We start from the raw sequence: 18,239 nt of genomic DNA, 5'->3' as shown, positions 1-18,239 counted from the left end.
CTATCCGCCCCCATTCCTCCCTCTCCTCTGGAAACTGCCTGGCGAGTGAGCAACTCGCCGCAGCCAATCACAGTCGGGGTTTGTGCATGTGCAAACCGCGACGACCGTCTGGGCAGGGGTCGAATTCGGATGACACGTAGTGTCATCCAAATTCGGCCCCTTAATGTTTCAATTATATATTCACTCTACAGCAGGAATGTCCAACGTTGGCCCTCCAGATGTTGTGAAACTACACATCCCAGCATGCTTTGCAATAGTTTTAGCATTCTCTAATAGCAAAACTGTGGCAAAGCATGCTGGGATGTGTAGTTTCACAACATCTGGAGGGCCAACGTTGGACATGCCTGCTCTACATTATTTTTATCCAGGGATGGTAGATAGATACATCTAGGAAAGTAATTTAGCAGCTACAGAAAACACAATTGTTTATTAGACGGCATAATACAGAATGGAAACTGTAAGAGTGACATACTCGCCTGAAAGAGGGCAATTATTTATACACTCAAACAATTTGCTGGTTATTTTGTGATTGACTGCTGTGTTTCCCGAATTACATATTATTCTGCATTTACTCGCACCACAATAATATTATTGTCTACACTAAAAATCAGCCCATGATTAAAGTGTATTTCTTCCAGTTACATAGAAATCTAGAATTTAAGAGTTTGTGTGTGTGTGTGTGTGTGTGTGTGTGTGTGTGTGTGTGTGTGTGTGTGTGTGTGTGGGGGGGGGGGGGGTATATATTTTAAGTCTTTTCAATAGTACTACTTTAGTCCTATGCGATCTTGGATTCTTTGATTTTATTATTTATATGACAGCTCACCTATCCTGAGCACTAATAGAAGTCATCAGCAAAACATTTGTGTTCACAGATCTGTGCACGGATGCATATGGTGAGTTTTAGCATGCCCACATTCTATTAGGTTGGACAGCACTTGGCGGGATCTGTCATTTCATGAAATGGGCATTTCTGGCCGGGGACTTGGCAGAGACAGCATGGGTGCATAGAACTGTTCAGACTTGTGGTAGTTTTGTGGGCGTGCATCTGAGTCCAATTTTCATAAAACAAAAAATTCCCATATTCCCCTTCAGGAAATCTTTACAAGATCTTCTGCTTGTCAGTCTTCTGCCCTTCAGTCTTACACACATGGGCCCATATTTTGATTCACTTGCAAAGGCAAATTCCTTCTCAAATGGACAAAACCATGTGCACTGCAGGTGGGGCAGATGAGGAATTTGCCTTTGCGAGTGAACCAGAATAAGGACCATACTGTAGCAACCTGTGTTTGTATAATATACCTTTCTTGAATAAACAAACAACATAACTTTCCATCTCTGAAAGGTCTGATCACTATTATTAGTCAAATGATTCTAAACTGACAATGGTTGGTACACTGCAGCAAATTAGGCAGGAAAAAATGAAAAAAAAAAAAAATTCCAGAAAACTCATGTCAACCTGTCATGCGTAGACCATGTCCATGTCAATCTTTTGCTTGTCGGCCTTTTTGGTGTTGGTCTATTGACTGTCTACCTAGATATTGGGCCTAATTCAGACCTGATTGGTAGATTAGAGGAATGGTCAAGAGCATGGCAACTACAGTTTAATGCCAAAAAATGCAAAATCATGCACTTGGGTTGCAAAAATCCAAAGACTAAATATAGTATAAATGGCACTATAATGGAAACTACTGAGGAAGAGAGGGATCTAGGTGTCACTATTTCAGGGGACTTAAAGGCAGGTAGGCAATGTAACAAAGCAATGAAGAAGGCAAGTCAGATGCTTGGTTGCATAGGGAGAGGTATCAGCAGTAGAAAGAAATAAGTAATAATGCCACTGTATAGGTCATTGGTACGACCTCATCTAGAGTATTGTGTTCAGTTCTGGAGGCCATATCTCCAGAAGGATATAAATACATTAGAGACTGTACAAAGAAGGGCAACTAAAATGGTGCATGGCCTACATCACAAAACGTACCAGGAAAGACTAAAAGATCTTAATATGTATACTTTAGAGCAGAGAAGGGAAAGGGGGGACATGATAGAAACTTTCAAATATATCAAGGGTTTTAACAAGGTACAGGTGGGAGACATTCTTCACAGGAAGAGGAGCAGCAGAACACGAGGACATGCACTGAAACTAGAGGGAGGAAGATTCAGGGGAAATTTGAGGAAGAATTACTTCACAGAAAGAGTAGTAGATAAGTGGAATAGCCTCCCATCAGAGGTGGTAGAGGCAAATACAGTAGTACAATTTAAACATGCTTGGGATAGGCATATTGATATCCTTACAAAAAAATAAGGATCAAATATGGTTTGAGGTAACATGTTTAAAAAAGGGGCAGACTAGATGGGCCAAGTGGTTCTTATCTGCCGTCAAATTCTATGTTTCTATGTTTCTATGTTTCCTGATTTGAGGGGACAGACCCATTATCTCAATTACTACAATTTTGTTGAGTACACTTGAAAGATGTGTTCCACCTTCTACTTCAGGTGGCAGTAAGAGGTGTTTTTAAGGGTGAAGCTGAGAGCTGTCCAGCAATTTTAAGGCACCAATGGGCCATGCCTCTGACCCCATCTACCATAACCACACATATTTTACAACCACCCACAGACACATTTAACAACCACCCACCGACTTATTCACTGAGGCCATATGCCAATTTTATAACAACTATAGATAAAGAGACATTCTCTTGTTTACCAGCGTAGTCTCCTCATTCCAAATTTGACATAATTTGTTTCTAAGTGTTCCAAGTCTGATCCCTATCATACCACACACAAAACTAATGAACCACTGCCATTCCAGCACTTTTCTTAGACTACAGAATAAATAAAACAGATATATTTGGCTTTACAAGGGCTCAATGGTATTGTGCATATTTGAAGACTCTATGATCATATAGAACTTTGCTCCTTTCCAAATAACCCATTTCACAGGATTTGCACAGAATATTTGTGCATCTTTGCTAATCTCTAACTATAATACTCGTGACCCATGACATCCGGGTTGATGACATCTGCTTTAGGCAGCTGCCTAGGGCGCTGGGATCTGGGGGGGCGCCACCAAGTCTGCCTATCCAAAAATCAAGGATGTCTATGAGGATCCTTGTTGTACTAACATCTAAGGCAAGTATGCCTAGGGGGTTGGGAAGTTTGGATTGGTGGCAGCATTGGGGGGACGGGGACATTAGGTTGACATTTTGCCTACGGTGCCGAGAATCCTTACACCGGCTCTGTGGACCCCATATTCTAAACTTGGGCCAACCTTGCTCCTTCTCAGACATTGTGCGTCACATGGTAGTGACATCAGAGATGATTGAATTTAGGCTCAATGAAGGAAATACCCAACCACACTTGTCAGTGGAGTTTCAACCAATCATTTGTGTAAGACCGCTGTTTTATTTTTTTAAATTTAATTGAAGAAGTATCCATTCCTGTTTTTTTTAACCTCTTGCTTTCAAATACTACAATTATATTGTTTTATTGCAATGGTGAGTGTCACTTGTGAATTTTGTGCATACCATCCCCACACCACACCAGTGGTGCTAAAACAGGCCCATTGGGGGTTCAGGCAACCTGTGGAGGACAAGTGCACCCCCTCTGCAGTGCTCGTCATCATTTTGCAGAGGCACACAAGGTATTTTCTATGTTTTTTTTTGCAGATTGTGTGGCCACACTTCCTGGACTTGGCCATACCCCCTGTATGTCTCAGCAATCCTGAAGCATACACATCTAAAATATGCCTATGATTAAACACAAATTACAAACCATTTATTTGTGTATTTTCCTGTTTTGCAGTGACCATGGGCAGGATGTTCTAACATCCGCCACCCATTTTTGCCCCTCTCCGCTGGCTACCAAATCGATACTAAACGCATATGGTCTAACATATGCTATTAGTAAGGCAAAGGACAGCTCTTGCGATAAGAGCTGTCCTTTGCAATGCCTGAACTTCTGGGTCTGAGACCCGGTAGTCCCTCTGCGCATGTGCAGAGTGACGGTGCTGGCCATGGGGCATGCTGGGAGCAATTCGTGAGGGATCCCTCTGCGGAGAGAAGCCCATAGACTTCTACAGGGTATTCACGCCGCCTCACTGCCCTGACGGAGGGGGTTTAGAGCATACAAAAATGCAGTAAAAACCCTGATAATTGGGTTTTTTACCGCATTTACGTGTTAGAGCATCCCGCCCCATGTTTAAATAAATATCCATGCAGTCTAATATTGATCATACTCAGCATGTGCCATATTTTGCTGGCATTTCCCTAGGATTCTTTCCTCCCTCCCCTTTTGTAGATTGTCTCGTTTGGTTCACTGACAAAATCTCATTTATAAAGTGGGTAATATTGTTATGTCCCAGTGGGGTTTGCAGGTTAGGGGTATTGATCCTTTAGCTTGAAGTAAATGTGAGTGCATTGATATGTTGGACTTCTCAACCATGTTTATCGATAAAGTTTTGTTCACATGCTGACATGTAACCGTCTCCTGTACCGAAATACAACATCGTGCTCTGGTTGTACCACTCCAAATCCATATCGACTTCGGTCAAAGTCAGGCACTTTCTCATTGGGATTTTTCAGTTCAAATTCAAAATTTAGGAGCAGGAACCATATAAACCTAAAACAGAAATAGTTGCAAGTAAATAAATTGGCACAGACCAAATGTGTTCTTTTATATCCAGGTGATTATAGAAGACTAGATTTACAATGTAAATTTAAATCACCCCAAAATTAACTTCTTAAGAAAGGTTAATATAAGGGAACAATTAAAAAATGTTGATGAACGGACATTGAAAGTACTGTAGGATTTTTTTCAGAAAAATAGAAAAAAAACGTTATCAGCGGCCAATCAGCTCCCGACTGTTAAGTAGCAGGCTGGGTTTAAAAAAGGGACAGTTAGAAGCTGATTGGCCCGTTATAAAGTACCAGGCACTTTGTCACTTCTCTTCCCTTATCACTGCTTCATACATCTACCTCAATGTTTCTAAGAAGAAAAAAAGTTGAAACAAATCTGACACAAGCAAGACCCACAGTGGTGCAGCTCCAAAAATTGCAATGTTGGCATGTATCCCCCTGCAGACTGCATTGTCATTCATATTGGCCAACTCCCCCAGCCACTTACACACAAAGCAGCCATATCCATTGTACAGTATGTGCTGACATACAGAAGAGTTTCTTACAGTTTGATGCTGTTGATTGCATGAAATCTCCCCACACACACATTATTGCCAGCCCCCCATGGCATAGTAAAATGCTTCAGCCTCCTGCCACCCTTGTAGAATTCAGTCTTCTGTGTCCCATCAGCATTGAGGAATCGGTTATAACGGAAGACCTGGGAAAGTAAACATGCCAATATCACCCAATATATCACACGCAGAATGTTCCACTTTCATAACGTCATATACAAAGTGTGAGTGGAGTGGTCAAATGCTACTTTATGATATCAAGTGCCTACTGTTGCACAAATGACAGTTGTTATGGTTAGATGGACTTGCAACCCAAGTTGTTGTTGTTTGCGCTATTTGTACCATCAGAATGGAGAAATTGTATGGATTTAGACTGTGTACACACTATGCCGATATTGGCACGATACAGTTTCTGGCCAAATCGCAATGATATAACGTGCATTTAATGTAGAGTGTATGCCCGATTGGGCACTCCCACAAGGCCGCATGCAGTATCTTCTGGTTGGCCATGCTGCCCGGCCAAGTAGAAGATATTACTTGCGACCCGGTGCCATTTAATGGATTACTGAACTAAGGGTTGGTCCGTTTTTCAGTAAATCATGTAGTGTGTAACAGCAATCTCCAATGGTCTGGGGCAAAGGGGAATCGTCGGGATTGCTGGTCATACTAATGTGTATCCAGCCTAGGGTGCGCTACAGTGGCTACACTTTATGGTAGGGAGCAATAGTATCTTCCTTGTGTGCGAATGTCATAAGATTTAGCTTTGAAGAATGTTTAGTCCATCAATTTACAGCAATCACTGTCCATAACAATTATTGGTGAATTTAGGACAAATTTCAGAGCCCTCATAAGGATACCCTATCATTAATGATTTTTTTCAACACATCAGTGAAAGGGGACCATGACAATGTGGTCCTGTCTGTGGCTGAGTGATCTCTACATATAGCTGGGAAGAATAATTTATTGTATACAACCATTATAGTGTATATCAGACAGTACAAGTACACCACTGATTATCCGGCACCTGAAGGTCCGGTACTACTTTTAATACTGGCACATCATTTGTCAGGGAGGAGTAAGGGCCAGATGTACAGTATCAAGCTTCACAAAGTGATACAATGTAGAGTGATAAACAACCAGCCAATCAACTCCCATCTGTCATTTTTCAAACCCAGCCTGTGACGTAGCAGGTAGGAGGTGATTGGCTGGTTGTTTATCACTCTCCAATTTATCACTTTGTGAAGCTTGATACATCTGGCCCTTAGGCTGCTGGGGAAATGTAGGCTGTGGGAGGGCTCAGTTATACTGAGGGATGGCTCAGTTAGACTGCATAAAGGCTGTTAGTCAACAGGGTAGAGCTAGGCTGCAGAGGTAGTCAGGCAGCGATAGGTTTAGGTGCAGCAGGGGGAGTTAGGCTTTGGGAGGGCACAGGTAGGCTGCAGGAGGGCTTGGTTAGGTTGTGGGAGAGAGTCAGGCTGGTAGTAGGTTAAGGTTTAGTTCTTGTTATTGGCAGAGTGTCTATAAGTACGTGCAGGGTGGTTGTTAGACGACACACTCCGAAGATATAACCAACTGAAGGATTTATTCAAGTGGCAGGCTTGTAGGATACAACAGTACTTTTGCAGTTAACTTCAGGCAGTAATACAACTGGTACATTGGGAATCACAGTGTCTGATTGTTACTTAGCTGTAGCGTTTGGCTTGTGCAGGGTTAATGGCTATCAACTGGTTTACGCTGGCGGTATCTCTCCCAATCGTCGCTGCTGCCAATGATGATGGATCTCCCTGTGCAAAGGTCACGCTTGTAACGGGATTACAGCGGGGCTTGCTTTTACGCGCTCCGGTGCACGTGGAGCTACAAACAGCATGGATGGAGTCACACACGTTCTGAGGCACACACTACGCGGGTACTTCCTAACAGGAAAGGGAACGCTGCCAGCAGGGTCAGGGGTCTCTGCCCTGCTATACGCTTAAGCGAGCTGTCACTCAGGGTGACGCCTAGCTACGTTGCTGCAAGGGGACAAGGCAGACTGTGAGCCTTACACTAGACAGTGTATGGAGACAGGCGCTGAGCGCTACAATCTAACACTCCCCCTCGCTCAAGGCTGTCTTCGGCTACATAAAAGAACTTAATACAATGCTTTGTCCTTTTGTGATACCTGTAACCGAAAATATGGTTAGAGAGAAAAGACATTCAGAACATCAAAACTTCAAATCAACATTTCGAACTTAGACAAGTCCACAGTCCTTCACGAACTTAATAAGCAAGTTTGACGACAGTCCTTTAGTGAGCATGTCAGCAACATTCTGTTCACTTGCAATGTATTCAACATCGATGGACTTGTTCTCCACTAGTTCTCTGATGAAGTGGTGTCTTATCGCGATGTGTTTTGACCTTCCATGATGCTTGGTAGTACAGGAAAGATCTATTGCTCCCCTGTTGTCACATGCGATACTGATAGTCTCTTCTTCATAAAGTAGACCTACCTCACACAAAGTCTCTTTGATCCAGAGTGCTTCCTTTGATGTCTCTGTAAGAGCCATGTATTCGGCCTCAGTTGTTGAGAGGGCAACGGTTGGTTGTTTTCTACTCGCCCAACTAACTGCTGCTCCGGCCAGTGTGAACAGGTAACCGGTGTGGGAACGACGATCATCTTCATCTGCTCCCCAGTCGGCATCGCAGAAGACTTTCAAATTTGAATTGCTTGTCTTGGCGAATTTTAATTTCAAGGAACTTGTACCTTTTAGGTATCTCAGGATCCTCTTCACTGCGATCCAGTGTTGTCTTCCAGGATTTATTGCAAATTGGCTCACCCGACTGACTGCATGAGTGATGTCTGGACGGGTTCCAATACTTGCATACATAAGACTTCCAACCACGCTCTTGTAAGGAACATCTTGCATTTCCTCTGCTTCTTCTAGTGTGGTTGGTGACATACCTTTTGTAATCTTGATGCTTTTGTCAATTGGTGTATTTACTGACTTGGAGTCTGCCATTCCATACTTCAAGATTGTTGCCTCGATGTACATTTGTTGGTCGACTGTGACTGTTCCCTTTTGCAAGTTTTGAACAATTCTCATGCCCAACAGATGATTGGCTGGACCTAAGTCTTTCAACTTGAATCTCTGTTTTAGTTGATCTCTCACACTTGTAATGTGATCTTCGTGACCTGCTATAAGTATATCATCCACATAGACTGCTATGATGAACAACTTTTCTCCTAGAGTTTTGTGATAAAGGCAGTGGTCAGTCTCTGATCTAATAAAATTCATTTCAAGTAGTACTGTGTCCAATTTTATGTACCAGCAACGACCACTCTGCTTCAGGCCGTATATGGATTTCTTCAGAAGACACACCTTTTCTGTCTGAAGTTCATCCTCATTATAATGATCTGGCGATTCCATATAGATCTCTTCAAGTAGTTCTCCATTTAGGAACGCTGAGTCGAAGTCTAGTTGGTATAGCAGTAAGTCTTGTAAGGTGGCGACTACAATTACTAACCTGAGAGTGTTATACCTCGCAACAGGTGAGTATATCTCCCCATAGTCAATTCCGGATCTCTGTGTGTATCCCTTAGCAACAAGACGGGCTTTGTAACGGGCAACTTCTCCGTCTGAATTTAACTTCTTGCAGAAGACCCACTTGTTCTTGACTGTCTTGCGATTGCTTGGCCTATCTACTATGGTCCAAGTATCGTTCTCTCTCAGTGCTGATAGCTCTGTGTCTATTGCAGATTTCCATTTCTCCCAATCACTGCACGCTTTCGCTTCTTGAATACTCTGAGGTTCACTGAAAACAATATTCGCATATTCTTCCTCATATCTTCTGGCTGGTATGCCTTTGTTTCTCCTTATAGAAGCTCTGTTTGTTGGTTCGCTTCTTTCTTCAGTATTTTCTGTTTCAGGTATGCTTTCTATTTCACACACCTCTACTAGTGCTTGCTTTTCTTGTTCTTTTGCTTTTGTGGGTGATGCTGTTTCTTGAAATATCACATCTCTTGATTTCAGAAGACGTCTGTTCTCTGCATCCCAGAGCCTGTACCCTTTGCTCTCCTCACAATAGCCTAGCAATATGCACTGTCTTGATTTTGGGTCAAGTTTCTTCCTTTTCTCCTTTGGTATATGCGCATAAGCTCTGCTCCCAAAGACACGGAGATGACTGATGTCTGGCTTCTTCCCAGACCAGGCCTCTAAGGGGGTTTTCCCTTTCACGGCCACCGTAGGTGTTCTGTTTTTCAGGTATACTGCAGTAGATACAGCTTCTGCCCAAAAACTTTTCTCTAGGCCAGCATCATTCACCATCGCTCGTGCTCTTTCAACGATTGTTCTGTTCGCCCTTTCACTTACGCCATTCTGTTCAGGCGTATAGGCCATCGTCAGCAGATGCTTTATGCCATGCCTTTTTAGGAAGTCGGTTACTTCTCCATTTTCGTACTCTCCCCCATTGTCGGATCTCAGGACCTTTAGCTTTAGGCCCGTCTGAGTCTCCACTAGGTTCTTGTACTCCACAATTTTCTTGATCACCTCACTTTTCTTCCTTATGAAGTATACGTGTGTCATTCTTGTGGCGTCATCGATGAGAGTCATGAAGTATTTGTAACCACTGGTTGACTCCTCTTCCATTGGTCCGCACACATCTGTGTGCACCAGAGCTAATTGTGATTCTGCTCTGCCTGCTGACTTGGGAAATGGGTTGCGGGTCTGCTTGCCTTTTATGCAACTCTCGCACACAGGTCTTCCGGTGTCTTTCACTGTGATTCCTGTTGCCATCCCATCAGCTAGTTTCTGGACATTATCATATCCTAAGTGTCCCAAACGTCTGTGCCAGAGTTCCATCGACTCATTTTCAGCAGAGGCTGCCAAAGCTACACATTCATTTGTGTCTAGGACGTATAGTTGGTTGCATCGGGTTGCTGAAGCAATTACAGTCCCTCTTTCATTATGCACCATACACCTGCCCTTTGCAAACTGGACTCTGTAGCCTTTTGCCTCGAGTACGCTGATAGCGATGAGGTTACTTCCCAATTCTGGTACATACAGGACGTCTTGAATATCTGTGACTACTGTCTGTCCCTCAATTCTTAGTCTCACTGTGATTGTCCCAACATTTGATGCAGTAAGGACCTTTTCTCCAATCCCGGTAACTGTTGTGGGTGTACACTGTGTTAAAGAATTGAACCACTCCTTGTTGCAGCTGAAGTGTCTAGAGGCTCCCGAGTCCATGTACCAGAGATCCCTCCTTGGCTTGTCTGTTACATTCAGTGCTGACTCGTTCTTCTTGTCATGCCGCTTGTGCATGCCACTAGTGTTCTTCATCCTGCATTCTGAAGCCTTGTGCCCTACTTTGTGGCACACATAACATTTGAACGTGCATTTCTTGGGTTTCGCACCCTTTGCTACTAAGGCAGAACCCTCAGCTATGGCATCCTTGTGGATTCTCTCTTGGAACTGTAGTAGCTTGGCTCTCACAACTTCAGTTGTAAGCTTGGTTTCATTTGACTCTAGTGCGACAACCAGAAAGTCAAATTCTTCTGTCAAGTTCTGCAGCATTACCATCGCCACTTCTTCCTCATCCACTTTTGCTCCTACACATGCCAATTGCTGAGCTATCGATAGTATCTTATCAATATAATCGTTCATGTCCTTGCATGCATTCAGCTTTGTTCCATACAGTGTGCGTCTCAGACTTATCCTTCTCATTAAGCCTTTATTCTCATAAGCACCTTGTAGAGTTGTCCACATGTCCTTAGCGGACTCCTTCCCACAGATAGTAGAATAAACATGCTGCTCCACAGCCAGGCCTATTGTGCCAATGGCCTTGTCTACCTCTTCTGGGTTTGGACTATCTCCTGGGGCTATTGTGACTTTCCATAGCTTCTCCCTCTTAAGCTGCATTTCCATAGCGAACTTCCATGTAGTATAATTCTCTGAGCCTTTGAGCTTTGGAAAGTTCATGCTATGCCCTGTACTGTGCATTCTCGTTAACTCTTCCACAAATGGCAATTCAGAAATAATTCCTTTGTGTTCTTTTATGTACTGCGCTAGCACTTTGTCTTTAGGGGGTTAATCTTCGCGCACGTGACGTGCTGGGCCCATAACCTATTGGCAGAGTGTCTATAAGTACGTGCAGGGTGGTTGTTAGACAACACACTCCGAAGATATAACCAACTGAAGGATTTATTCAAGTGGCAGGCTTGTAGGATACAACAGTACTTTTGCAGTTAACTTCAGGCAGTAATACAACTGGTACATTGGGAATCACAGTGTCTGATTGTTACTTAGCTGTAGCGTTTGGCTTGTGCAGGGTTAATGGCTATCAACTGGTTTACGCTGGCGGTATCTCTCCCAGTCGTCGCTGCTGCCAATGATGATGGATCTCCCTGTGCAAAGGTCACGCTTGTAACGGGATTACAGCGGGGCTTGCTCTTACGCGCTCCGGTGCACGTGGAGCTACAAACAGCATGGATGGAGTCACACACGTTCTGAGGCACACACTACGCGGGTACTTCCTAACAGGAAAGGGAACGCTGCCAGCAGGGTCAGGGGTCTCTGCCCTGCTATACGCTTAAGCGAGCTGTCACTCAGGGTGACGCCTAGCTACGTTGCTGCAAGGGGACAAGGCAGACTGTGAGCCTTACACTAGACAGTGTATGGAGACAGGCGCTGAGCGCTACAATCTAACACTTGTTAGGTGGGAAGGAATGCCATCGGGATTCTGCTGAATCTACCACAGATAATCGGGCAAAATGTATATTCCGGCAAAATGCTCGTACCAAAGGTGCCGGATTATTGGTGGTGTACCTGGCTGTATATACTGTAATATGTAATCAGTTGACAGATTAGAGTTTTCTTGTAACACTGGTACATGGACTCATTTTATTCTTCCCACTTACGCCTATTTATCCACCTTGCACATACTTGCTGTAGGTCAACATGGCGGACCATTATAGCCCTTTACAAACAATTTCTGTTTTCTTTTTAGATTACTGAGCTGTTTAGCCTCATGAGACTGAGACACCAGGAATGCCTGCATTACATGTAACACTATTGTAAGTGTTACTATTTCACATGATTATACTGGTCACAATTAGCTTAACATGTTAATGTGGGTGTGAAACTCATGGGTGACTCCTTATATATTATATTTAGCAGTAGGGGGGATATTATCCTGTATGTGTATGTGTATAATGGGTATCACAATCTGTGTGTAGAAGGCTGTCAGAGGAGAGAGAAATACCTGGGGGTCTTGGTGTATTTCCGGATCCATCTGTGGACTTACATATGGGAAAAGACAGAGTCTGTCTCCACTCCTCAATACGTACTCTCTACCATCTTCTAGCTTCAGAAGCTGGTCCGTAAGGACCTCTCGCGTGATGAAGGGGGCGGCGGTCAGACGCAGACTCTCTGCCAATGCGCTGTCTGTAGGGATAAAGCACAGGACCCTGGGAATTTGGCATATTTGTTTATAAAGGGTTATTATCATAAAGTAAGGCAGTACTCTGCTATGCTGATCACTCACAGACAAATCCTGCTATTCTGCATTCACATGTAAGTGTTCAAATTGTACAAGGCCTGTCCTGTTGGCGCTTGAACCAAGCAGCATCGCAGGGACCTGTTAGTGTGGTCACCTGCCAACTCAACTCAAGAACATTTCATTGGTTTTGAACACACAAGTGATAGTAATGGAACATGTTTTGGGTTCTCTCACATTACTTTAGACCCATCATCATGGCAGCATGATTTCCAACTGTTCACACAGCCAACCAATAATCTAGTATTTCAATAGTTTATGTAGTTTTCCCAAAACATTTGATATGTTTACGAATTTAGTGAGATAGTGGGGATGATAACGTCTGGAGTCTACACACCCATGTGGCCTTGGCCACACCCTTGTAGCTCTGGCCACACCCACAGCCTGTCTGGTACTCCTGCCAATGTTGCGGTCTGTGTTTAATTTTGCATTTGTTTTTGTTACTTTGTTAATGCACTCTTTAAAAGGGTTAACACTCAATTATACAGAGGTGTAACGGTTAAAGAGGAGCCAAAATAAATGTTTTGAAGCATAAAAAACATATACACTACTTTCTATTATATATTTACATACACTATCCTGTCTGCAAGCACAGCCAAGCAACGAGTCTGTGTAGCTACAGGAGCATGCAAGGGAATATACATATATAACTACATTTTTCACCCACACAGTTAAAAAATGATTTTTGACTGGATTAGCCCTTTACTTTTCCCATAAGGCAGTAGGAAGGTAGCGGTCTGGAAACCATTATTTTATCAGTCGAGAAACATAAAACATTTATGAGTTTCACCAAAAGTGTAATTTGTGTCATAAATTCTTATGCTGTCAGCGCTACAGCCTGGAGTACGAAAGTAAACTGCAGCAATCTTTATTATTTTCATCTTCTGGTCACAAAATTGTTTATAATGTTTCAGTCATCAAAAGGGAGTGCTCCAGTTACTCATTAGTGTAATTAGTGTCTGGGAATGGGCCAGGCGACCTATACGTTTAGAAAAACCTAGATAAGTAACATTAATTATCCAACATCACTTTGTTCAATTACTGCTGGAGATGGACACTGGAATTTTCTTCATTTCTTCTGTAGTATTCAAGAGTTGGGAGGGATAATTGCTGTCAATTTATTTTCTGGGTTGTGCAATAAGTTTTGTTACCCAAATGTAAGATATTTTTTTAAATCTAGTTGGTGGATTCAGTGATATTTACAGGCAGGAGTTTGTATGGACCCCTGATAAATGTATATAACACATACCATGTACCTTACAATGGGAAGATGGCCCTTTTTCAGCTCTGGGCCCCATAGCAGCTGCGCCCTCTGCCCCTAAGATAGTTACACCCTAGGGAGGATTCCATTTATGAATCGCTCTCTCTTTTATTTTTTTAAAGATCTGGTTGGTAGGTCAGACAGTATTTCCCAAATGTGTAGAATATGGCAATATTTAAATACAGTAGTGTGCAATTAGAGTGGTAAATGACAGTATAAGTAAGCACGGGAGACCTAAACTGGTTCACAGGTGGAAGGGGGTTTACTATAATATAGAGCAGGGTTTCTCAAACTCGGTCCTCAGTACCACACACAGTACACGTTTTCCAGGTCGCCCGGCAGGTGCACAGGTGCATTCAGTACTCACTGACACATTTTAAAGATCCACAGGTGTAGCTAATTAATTTACTTATGATTCTGCAAGGAGACCTGCAAAACATGCACTGTGTGGGGTCCTTAGGGCCAATGGGGTTATTCTGTTTGATTAGCAAGGCTGTGAATTTGCAGCCTTGTGAGTCCACCAAACCCTGCCCGGAGAATGCCGGCCCACTGCCCCATTGCCCGCCCCCCCCCCCCCACTAGCAATGTTGGGTGCGTGCACCTGGTGAACAGTTTGTTCACCATGGCCGCACGCACCCAGCGTCTGCAAATGCGCAGATGCAAAACATCGGGCCCGTGCCAACGAAGGGGCCAATGCGAAGGGGCCAGCATAAGGTCCCAAGTTTAAGAACCTGTGTTGTAGAGTTTGACCTTGATCACTGCCCTGTGTCCCTCCAGCAGCTTTGCCGCCTTACTGTGTCCCTCCACCCCCCCCTCTCGCCTTGTCTTCAGCATGCACAGAGCCTGCTGCTCTTAGTAGCCCATCTACACTTGACACGTGACATCACATACGCTGCACTGGAAAAGGAAGCCCCATGGAATGGGCTTTTCTGTTGAAATGACTGTGCAGGGCTAGGGTGGTGGTGGAACTCAGTTCTCTCTACCATTACAGGTGGTGGAACTCAATTCCACCCAGTCCCCCCCCCCCCCTCCCCCCCACACACACTTTAATCCCTGGTTGAAGGGAATACAGGTACTGTAAGTGTAATGGGGGCAGAGTGCATGTAATAAAGAGGCATTAAGATGCTGAGAGAGAGGAACACTACTGTGCTATACACCACACTTTTCAAGTTTCATGTATTTATTCTAATCTGCAGTTTTGTAGACTGCTGTACTTGTGTCACATAGGGAGTTGTCACATACGTGTCTCCTCTATCTGAATGCAATTTAGATTTATGGTATTCTGTTGTATAAAAATCCTCCAACGTAACTTAATGTGGCTGACTACACAAGAGCTTATGATCGTCTACAATTATTTCTTGTCTCATTACATTTTATTACATTTTTCTTCAATCATTTAAGTATGAAGTGTTAAGAGAAAATGATACACCTGGACATTTTGTTTTTCATTAAGTTCAGTAATAAGCTCTCTGTACTTACTGAAGATAACTGCGCTGTCCAGAAGCTCCTGATTGAGATCACCCATTTTTTTTATGCTCCGTGCTTGGAAGACCTTCTCTAATTCACCTTGAACAGCTACCATGGCATCAGGATGCTTAAGCAGAAAGAGTAAAAGCCAAAATGTAGCAGGACCTGCATTGCCCTAAAAATGAAAGATAGTAAATGATGAAAGATTGTTCGTCACCAAGGCCATACCTGGGATCACACATTATGGACCTTATTCTAGTGGGCACGCTCCCCTGCGCATTCGTGGCGGCGAGGGGTCGCACCCACGGGAACGCCCAGATTCAAGAGCTGTCTTAGATCTGTGAGCGCTTTTGAAATCATTTGATGGTCTACGACCATCGGATGATTTTGCGCCCCACGCAAGGCTGCGAATGGATGTTTATGATATAGTTATTCTGGGTTAGGTGCGGAATCCTGACTGCATCCTGTTATGAGATCTGCCTCATGTGGAGTAGATGTATGAAGCAGTGACAAGGGAGGAGAAGTGATACAGCTCCTGACTGTTAAGTTACAGGCTGGGTTTAAAAAGGGACTGATTGGCCGGTGATAAAGTACCAGGCACTTTATCACTTCTCCCTTATCACTGCTTCATACTCTACCCCTATGTTACAAATAGATTCTTATTATGGATTATTACACCTTTTGTATGTGAAATACATTGATATTATGGTTTGTTTGACAGATGCGAAGTAATTGTAGATGAAGTAAGGACCATGAATGGTCATGTGGGAAATACAAGTGAATCTAGGGGAAATACATAGCAGGCAACTGTATGTTGCTTAGAAAGTGAAGTGCTTTTGTGTTGTAAATATTGATCGTCATAATGCTGTCAAATATGAGCTGTGTGCTACAATGGAAAATTACTACACAGTTTAATATTTTAGAGATCCGGTACGTACACAAGGCATTTTTTTCCATTAACTAAATGCAAATCCCATTGTTTCTATTTATCAAGTGCTTAAATATTAAATTATAATGAAGTAACTACAGTAATTTGCCTTTTTTTTATCAAAGCTGCTCTGCAGGTGAACACAATAAAGAAAGGGATGTGAAACCGCGCTTTATCTAGTAACATGCAACAGGTGAAAGATTCAAAAACAAATTTGTAATGATATGAACATTCCATAGTAAAATGCTGGTACTGGTATTTTGAATAGAGCTAGGATAGTCACCCAATTTTCCAATGGAGCAATGTCCTAGATACGCTTCCTAGTTAATGTCCCAATAGAATGAGGCCGATATTGTAGAAAGGACTTGTTAGGAGAAATGGCATCCTCCAGCCCAGGGAGCGCCGGTTGTTGTAGGGCTCAACCTGGTGTGCAGATGATCTATTGTCCCAATTCTCACGGCTGGGACTGCTCAGGAAGCTGGTCCGGTCACAATGGGGGGGGGGGGGGACTGATTGGGGGGTCCAAAGGTGGGTGTCCTGGCTCCAATACACCAACGCGTTTTGCTCTTATAGATTTTTCAAGGTTTCCATCACCTTGAAAAAGCTATAAGAGCGAAACGCGTTGGTGTATTGGACCCAGGACACCCACCTCCTTCGCTCTGGTGCCTGCTATCTCAGCAGGAGCCTCTGGGGAGGGGGGATTTTGATATCCTTACTCATGGGGAAGTCAATTTATATACAGCGTAGTGTTATGTGTGAACAGGGGCTGCAGTGCTGCTGACTACACTCAGTGTACAGGGGTTGCAGTGTCCATAATACAAGGGTCTGTGTCCAGTGTGTCAGGGTCTGTGTCCAGTGTACAGGGGCTGTGTACAGGGGCTGTGTACAGGGGCTGTGTCCACTGTCATGGGGCTGTGTCCAGTGTCCAGGGGATGTGTCCATTGTCCAGAGGCTGTGTCCAGGGTGACAGGCTGTATCCAGTGTCCAGTGTAACGGGATGTGTCCAGTGTGAGGGCATACATATCTAGTGTCCAGTGTGACGGACTATATCCAGTGTCCAGTGTGACGGACTATATGAAGTGATCAAAATTAACTAGAAATGAGTGGAAATTAATGTTGTTGAGCTTAATAATACTTTAGGGGCAAAAACAGGCCCACAATCTGTTATTTTAGCAAGTTTTAGCATTTTTCAAAAAAATTAAAAATAAAAATCCAGATCCAAAACCAAAACCCGCAAGGGTGGTTTTGCCAAAACCAATCCAGATCCAAAACACGAAGGGAGATCCAGATCCAAAACCAAAACCCGAAAAAGTGCCCGCCGCTCATCTCTAGTTATAAGCTTTGGTGCTTTAATACCGCACTTCACAATTACCCGGGTCCAGGGCTATTTTTCAGCAGGCTCCAGCAGGAACTGAGGCCCTTATTCTAGTTCACTCTTTCTGACAAAATATTTCTTAGATGGACAAAACCATGTGCACTGCAGGTGAGGCAGGTGTAAAACCCCACCCAAATCTAATTATCTCTGCACAAGTAACACCTGCCTCACCTGCAGTGCGCATGGTTTTGTCCATCTAAGAAATATTTTGTCAGAAAGAGTGAACTAGAATAAGGGCCTCAGTTCCTGCTGGAGCCTACTGAAAAATAGCCCTGCCCGGGTCCAAGGTGCGGTGCTAAAGGGGAACCAGAGTATTGTCAGCAAGCTTCAGCCGATGGACTTGTGTAGAGTGAAGGAAGAAAGCAGCTACAGTCTTTTACCTTGCATTCAATGTCCCTACTTCAATTATCTCCCATAACGCAGCTTTTATCTCACTGTGTATTTCAAACACATTCAGCATAGTGTGAATCTACTTTCCAGTAAAATCTAACCATTA

The 18,239-nt window shown here is 43.5% G+C and overlaps 1 protein-coding gene across 1 annotated transcript in view; it reads right to left on the bottom strand.

Moving 5' to 3' along the window:
• Nucleotides 1-737: 737 nt before the first annotated feature.
• The window catches only part of PTGIS (prostaglandin I2 synthase), a 44,140-nt gene continuing 26,638 nt past the window's right edge, over nt 738-18,239 (bottom strand). Inside the window, exons 7-10 of the mRNA XM_083146406.1 lie at nt 15,453-15,615; nt 12,419-12,600; nt 5,177-5,328; nt 738-4,614 (exon numbers count right to left, since the gene is read on the bottom strand). Coding sequence (XP_083002532.1) covers nt 4,458-4,614; nt 5,177-5,328; nt 12,419-12,600; nt 15,453-15,615 — 654 coding nt within the window. The 3' untranslated portion in view covers nt 738-4,457. The remainder of the gene's footprint in view (nt 4,615-5,176; nt 5,329-12,418; nt 12,601-15,452; nt 15,616-18,239) is intronic.

The sequence above is a fragment of the Crinia signifera genome, chromosome 6 (genome assembly GCF_055691185.1).
Source record: "Crinia signifera chromosome 6, ASM5569118v1, whole genome shotgun sequence".
Classification (NCBI taxonomy): Eukaryota; Metazoa; Chordata; class Amphibia; order Anura; family Myobatrachidae; genus Crinia; species Crinia signifera.
Note: the sequence above shows the minus strand (reverse complement) of the source record. Positions and strands in the feature narration are given on the sequence as shown.